Raw genomic sequence first — 7,491 nt, forward strand, 5'->3', positions numbered from 1 at the left:
CTGCACTTATGTTTGTTTGTTTTTTAATTGACATATAGTTGAAACACAATCTTACATTAGTTTCAGTTGGACAACATAGTGATTCCACAACTCTGTACCTTATGCTGTACTCACCTCAAGGTAGGCACCATCTGTCACTGGACAACACTGTTACAGTTCTGTTGATTATATTCCCTATGTGGTAGCTTTCCTCCCCATGAATTATTTATTCCATTACTGGAAGTCTGTACCTCTTACTGCTTTCACCCATTTCACCTATCCCCGCCACCTTCCCTTTGGCGACAATCAGTTCTTTATGTTTATGGGTCTGTTTCTGCTTTTTGTTTGTTTTATTTTTCAGATTCCACATGTAAGTGAAATCATATGATATTTGTCTTTCTCAGTCTGACATTTCATTCAGCGAAATCCCCTCTAGATCCATCCATGTTTTCACAAATGGCAAAAACTCATTTTTTTAATGGCTGAGTAATATTCCATTATATATATAATAAATATGCATGCTACATCTTCTTTATCTATTTAACTTTCAAGGGTCAATTAGGTGGCTTCCATATTTTGGTTATGGTCAATAATGCTGCAGTGAACATAGAGGTACATATATCTTTTTGAGTTAGTTTTCATTTTCTTAGGGTAAATGCCTAGTAGTGGAATTACTGGGTTATATGATTTTTCCATTTTAAATTTTTGAGGAACCTCCATACTGTTTTCCACAGTAGCTGAACCGGTTTGCATTCCCACCAATAGTGCATGAGGGTTCCCCTTTCTCCACATCCTCGCCAACACTTGTTGTTTCTCATCTTTTTGATACTAGCCGTTCTGATACTTAATTGTAGTTTTGAGTTGCATTTCCCTCATAATTAGTGATGTTGAACATCTTTTCATTGCCTGCTGCTGTTGTTGTTTTGAAAGATGCCTATTCACGTTCTATGCCCATTTTTAAATTGGACTGTTTGGCTTTTTTGGTGTTGAACTGTAGAAGTTGTTTATATATTTTGGATTTTAACTGCTTATTTGTCATTTGCAAATTTCTTTTCTCATTCACAGGTTGTGGTGTTCTGTTGATGGTTTCCTTCACTGCAAAAGCATTTTAGTTTGATGTAGTCTCGATAATTTAGTTTTACTTTTGTTTCCCTTGCCTAAGGAGGCATTTTTAGAAAAATGTTGCCAAGGCCAATGTCCAAGAGACCACTGTCTATATTTTCTTTAGGGAGTTTTACTGTGTAGATCTCAAACTTAGGTCTTTAATCCATTTTGAATTTATTTTTGTCTGTGATGTAAGAAAGTAGTCCAGTTTCCTTCTTTTGCATGTAGCTATCCAGTTTTCTCAGCACCATTGATTGAAGAGACTGTCTTTTACCCATTGTATATTCCTGCATCCTTTGTTGTGGATTAATTAACCATGTAAGCTTGGGTTTATTTGGGAGCTCTCTATCCTGTTACATTGATCTGTGTGTCTGTTTTTGTGCCAGTACCATAGTGTTTTGAGCACTATAGCTTTGTAGTTTATTTTGAAATTTGGAATTGTGATACCTCCAGCTTTGTTCTTTTTCAAGATTGCTTTGGACATTTGGTGTCTTTTGTGGTTCTATACACATTTTAGGATCATTGGTTGTAGTTCTGTGAAAAACACCATAGGAATATTGATAAGGATTGCATTGAATCTGTAGATAGTTTTGGATAGTAGAACGTTTTAATATTAACTCTTAGAATCAATGAGCATAATATATCTTTCCATTTATTTGTGTCATCTTCAAATTTCTTTCATTAATGTCTTACAGATTTCAAGATACAGGTCTGTTAACTCTTCAGTTAAATTTGATTCCTAGGTTATGTGATTTGGCGGTGGGTGGTGGGTGTGCAGTAGTAAATGAGATTATTTTCTTAATTTCTCTTTCTGCTTCTCCAGTATAGTAATGCAATAGATTACTGTACATTGGTTTTGTGTTCTGCAATTTTACTGAATTTATTTATTTCCAGTAGTCTTTTGGTGGAGTCTTTAGGATTTTCTATATATAACATCATGTCTGGAAATAGTGACAGTTTTACTTCTTCCTTCCAATCTGGATGCCTTTTATTTCTTTTTCTTGTTTGATTGCAACAGCTAGTACTTCCATTACTATTTTAAATGAAAGTAGTGAGAGTAGAATACTGCAATAGTGTTTGCTTTTCCAAGACAAGACAATCTGTATCTTAGGTACAGATTTTAAATGGGGTAGTTTATTTGATGTCTTAAATAATGCAACATTTGGGCGCCTGGGTGGCTCAGTGGGTTAATCCTCTGCCTTCGGCTCAGGTCATGATCTCAGGGTCCTGGGATCGAGCCCCACATCGGGCTCCCTGCTTGGCAGGGGGCCTACTTCCTCCTCTCTGCCTGTGTCTCTGCCTACTTGTGATCTCTGTCTGTCAAATAAATAAATAAAATCTTTAAAAAAAAATAATGCAACATTTGAGGTTCTATTTTACTCATATTCTATATATCACAACTTAATACAACAGGTATTAGTTGTCTGGTATCCTGATATCTGTGAGCCTGCAGACTGCTACTTAAAGGATAACCTAACTTTGAACAGAGGTGGTTGATGCGGCAGGACAAGCACAAATAGGAGCCAGAGTACAGGCCATGGGTGTCCCCAAACTGTGGATATTATACTCATAACTCCCTAGAATTGTGAGGATTGGACGAGACCATGTGTACAAAGTACCCCACAGTGCCTGATGCATAGTAGGGCCTCTTCCCCCCCACAGGTACTTATTAATGGGAAGGTACTTATGACATAGATATCCTTATGTTGTTACGGTTTCTTTCTCTCTTGAATAATATCACTTTACCAACTATCTCTTTTTGGTAGTTTTGTCCTATTTGAAGTGTTTGATTTCATAATGGATTTAGTTATTTATCAAGTAAATCATTGGATTTGTTCCCACCAGTGATACCAAGAAGAAGCAGGGAGTGAGAAAAAGGAACAACAGCGGAATGGAAGACGTGGGACCCACAAATCGTAACAGAAAGAAGGCCAAGTGGGAGACCTTAGAGCCTTTGGATACAGGTCTCTCTTTAGCAGAGGATGAAGAGCTGGTGTTACATCTGCTTAAAAATCAAAGCTAGATATTCCGTGCTCTTCTCTGTGAAACCTCTGGTCACGATGATGGAAAAACAAGTTGGAAAAACAAGTGGCTGTGGAACGCTTGGATGACATGAGTCCCACGCCCAAAGGATCTTTCCTCCAGACTGAAGCGATTAGATCTCTAAGCCCCTTTCACAGGATGTGCTTTGCACTATCTCAGAGCGAACTCAGAGTACAGGTGTATTATAAAATTTCTTGATCCCGTTTTCTAGCATGTGCTCTGTTAGATTTTACCCATGAATTCCTTCATCTCGTCATTGGAGATGCTCGCTTTGATTTACCAGCAACTTCTGGAGACCTTCTTTCATTATTAGAAATTCCTGTCTTGCTTACCACACAGAAATTTCTATGTACTGTAAGACAAAATTGCTCACAGTTTTGATGTATTTAATATCTCTAAAGAGACTGAGTATATTGGACCAGCCCTGAGAAAAGAGTATTTTTGAATTGTGATGATCAATAATAAACATATTTTCTATAAAATATTAATGTTTTCATTGTGTCCAGTAATACGAGAACACTCTCGGGGGAAGGTTCCTGAGAGAAAAATGCTTGGCCAATTCCTGACAGTGAATTTTTCATATTCTTAGATTAGCCTTCCTAAAGATGCCATTTAACTTACGCTTGCAGTTTTAATATCCATTTTTGAAGTCTATGGAAGTCCTGAATCTGAAGACTGTGATCCAAAACCAGTGCCTTATTAAGCACCCAGCAGGCAGTAGGTCTTCTGTAAGAGCCTTGTTCAGCTCACTCTGCAGCGCCCCACCCAGAGCTAGCTCCTGATAATGAGTAAGAAGCAGATCAAGCCAGAGCCTGTTTTTGGTTATGAATAACTGTCACATTTTTTGTGGGGAAGGAAATCTGGGCCTTGGCATGTTGGTTTTACCATAGATTTATCACCCTCTCACTATTCTCTCCCTTGGCTCCCTCTCATTCTATGTGTAAAACACAAATAATTTTCGATAACTGGTCCAAACCACTCATGAATCCAAGGAAGGGAGTGTCCCACCTGGATATCCCCAAAACAATTCCAACTCAACCAGAATCTATATTGTCTCTGAAAAGTTTCTCCTGCTTGTGCAATTAGTATCCCTCGTGGGTGACACCAGGAAACTCAGTGACTCTCAGCCTCTCCCTTGACCACCCTTCACTTTGCGGATTCTATTGATTCTTCTTCATATGACTCTTCAGCATGGTTTGTTCCTTACCTTCCCAGCTTCTGACTTTGGTCTGGGGTCACATTCTCCTCCTGATGTGCTTTGATCACACCAGTGGCCTCCCAGCTGGTCACGGTGCTCCAGCCTCCTATTTCTCTAGGCGTAGCACTGAGCTGAGCGTGTTTCTTCCTAGCTGTTTCTTACTTCCACTCTGGTGCTTATCATGCATTGTTCCAGACATTGTTTATAAGTCCCCCCTGTTATGTGACAATTTTCTGGACCGTGCTTACCATCCTGCGTAACCCCAGCCAAATACAGTACCAGCCCCATAATGGATTCTCAGTAAATGCTTATGGAATTAATGAATGAACAGGAATAGTCCAAACAGTTTGTTAAAATGTATGTTGTAGCACATTGCATTGTCACCTCTGGTAGGAAGGATATAGCATGATGGAAATGAGAACTGGATAAAATGGCTGTTATGGGGAAGAATGACTATCGATGGCAAAGGAATTTAGGGTACAACAACCTGGAAAGATTTTGAAGATTTTGGTATAGGATCTCTTGGCCTGACAATCTCCAAAGGAAAGAAGGACCTAAGAGTATGTAAACTGAAGGCTTACCATTGAACTCACTCTGTGCAGTTTCAGATTTGTTTGTTCTAACCCAAATAGAGGAAATAGAGTGGTTTTATTATTCCATATTTATAAACATTGAATAAATATATTGCCAGGCCTTTGGTTCATAAACTAGTTTGAGTTGTATTCTGTCCCTGGAACTGAATGGATCCTGGCTAATACATACATTGTAGGGGATTTTAGTTTGCTTGTTTTGAAAAGTCATTAAAAAATCAGAATAGTGTTGGTAGAAAACTCAGATAAACAATGCATGATAGATTTTGTTCAGTGTTCTTGTGTGGTGTTATTTTTGAGCAAATATTCCCTGCACCCTCTTTCCTCCCTTTGGAAAGCATCCTTTCTCCCTCCGCTCCCATTGGGCCTGTCCATGAGACTTCCGTTAGCCCACATGGAATGTGGTGGAAATGCCCATGTGCCTTTTAGAAGCAAAGCCTTTAAGGTGCATTGGTGTGGCCATCAGCCCTCTACCTTGAGCCCAATATGGAGCAGAGAGAGGATACTGCCTCTCTCTGGGTGCAAGGCGATCACAGGGCAGGTCGCACAGACCTATAACCACTGTGTTCCCTCTAAGTCTTGGGGCACAAGAAACCCACTGAGACTTGGGGGGTTTTCCACAGAGAAAAGTTAAGAAAAACACAGAACCAATGAACAAGAACATTCATCCATTCAATAAATGTTAATAAATTCAGCAACTACCATATGCCAGGCTCTGTACTTGTGAGAAATACAAACAGTTCCCTCCCCTGCTACCATGGGTGGGGTGGGGGGTGGTGGGGAGTTCATCATTTTCATGGATTATGAAAAAAGGTGGAAAAAGAAAGATGACTTTCCATGGGAGAGTGTTGTTGCTGGAGTGCAGGAAGTGGGGAGGACATAGGTGATGACGTGGCCTAGGACCCAGAGGCCTCATTCTCGCCTGATGCTTCCCCAAGGCCACAAGGCCATTCGTCAGACCCACTCGTGTAAGATGATCTCTAAAATTGTATGAGTCTCCTAGAGCAGATACAGCCAGCAGCAGAAGCCTTTGGAGGACTGCCATCTCATAAGCTTAACATGGCATTTTAGATTTGTTTGGAGCTATAAAAAATGTAATTAATTTTGTTATACAACATTTGAAATACCCTGAACCTGAAAAGTCATCTCCATGCCTGTCAGAGTCTGCCAGGGGTTGCAGATGTTCCTGGCGGTGGGGACGGTAGGGAAGAAGCGGGGATGGGGGGGGGGTGCTGCAGGTCCAAGGGAAGGGGCCTGCTACTGATGTTCAGAGACCTCGTTTCCTATCCCCTAAGACCATTTTAACCAGAAGTGTGATCATGGTGTGATTTTTCTTCCCCGGCCCCTGCCGATCAGACAGCCCAGGGCAGACACGCTTTATAGGCTAATACCCCATGCCTGCTGAATCAGGACTTGGCAGCCAACCCCAAGGCCAGCCATGAGCCTGCGAGAGAGGCTGTTATGAAAAGGTCCAAACAGGGACAAGTTGGCCAAGTAACATTCTTACTCTCAGAAACTGAAATTTAGGTAGTCAGAGGGATGGAGTTGGGAGACAGACCAGGGAACACGGTAGATGGAAAGTAAGCTCAGATTAGGAGTTAGGGAGGCACGGCTGTGAGTGAAGGAGAACTCTGGTGGAAGCAGAGGAAGTGGTGAGGGAGCCAGCTGGTCCTGGCATGTGAGGCAAATCCATGGGAGGTAGAGGATCTGGGCCTGGGAGCAGTGAAGACCTGCAGACCTCTCTTGCTGAGGTCTCTGAGAGCCACATGGACCCTCTAGGGCTTGTCTCCGTGAGGCTTTACTTTCTCCTCGGTCCCATTAAATGCCTGTGCAAGTCTGTCTCCTTCCTGACTTCCTGACGTGTGAGACTCCATTGCCTCAACTCCTCTCTGAGTCTCCAGGGTTTCTGTAGCCAGAAGAGCCTCCATAAACTCGAGTACTCGCCTGGCCCACTGTGTAGACTTCGGCATGCCTGGCAGTCAGAGCTAACCCCGACCCGTGCGTCTGAGGTGGGACCCGAGGGTCTGCATTCCTTACAGGCCCCTGCTGATGGGGTGCCATTGGCCCTCGGTCACATCGGAGTAGCAAGGCACTAATGGAATTTGGAGAGTTATTAAAATCATCATTCACAGATAGGGTTCTGTCAGAGTCCCAGCAGGAAACAGATGGCGCGCACAAATTAGCCGCCTTCCAAGGGATTTAATAAAAGGATTATTTACACAGGCCAAGGCAGGGTGTAAGGAAATCATGAAGGATGGTCTACCTGAGGCTCATCCCAGAAGTGTGCCCACTCCTCACCCTGAAGGAATGAGGGGAGAGGCGGGAAGGAGAGACAGCTGGGTGGTGACCTTCAGAGGCAGCCAGCCGCAGGTGACCACGGGGAACCTGGGCAGAGAATAAATCCTGGGACCTCACTATTGTCTGTCGAGCCAAAAAAAGCAAGCTGCCTGTAGGGTGAACCTGCGCAGTCACCCAGGACACAGAGCACGGTGGCGAAGCCTGGGGGCCAACAGGAGAAGTGGACACAGGGATGTAGGGCATAAAGAAATGGAAGGTTTTCATGGGAGGAGAGGAGAC

At 42.4% G+C, this 7,491-nt stretch overlaps 1 protein-coding gene across 1 annotated transcript in view; it reads left to right on the forward strand.

Moving 5' to 3' along the window:
• Positions 1-3,608, forward strand: part of DDX10 (DEAD-box helicase 10) — a 270,830-nt gene extending 267,222 nt beyond the window's left edge. Inside the window, exon 18 of the mRNA XM_082683226.1 lies at positions 2,929-3,608. Within this exon, the coding sequence (XP_082539352.1) occupies positions 2,929-3,106 (178 nt within the window). The 3' untranslated portion in view covers positions 3,107-3,608. The remainder of the gene's footprint in view (positions 1-2,928) is intronic.
• The last annotated feature ends 3,883 nt before the right edge of the window (positions 3,609-7,491 follow it).

The sequence above is a fragment of the Mustela nivalis genome, assembly GCF_964662115.1.
Source record: "Mustela nivalis genome assembly, chromosome: 9".
Lineage (NCBI taxonomy): Eukaryota > Metazoa > Chordata > Mammalia > Carnivora > Mustelidae > Mustela > Mustela nivalis.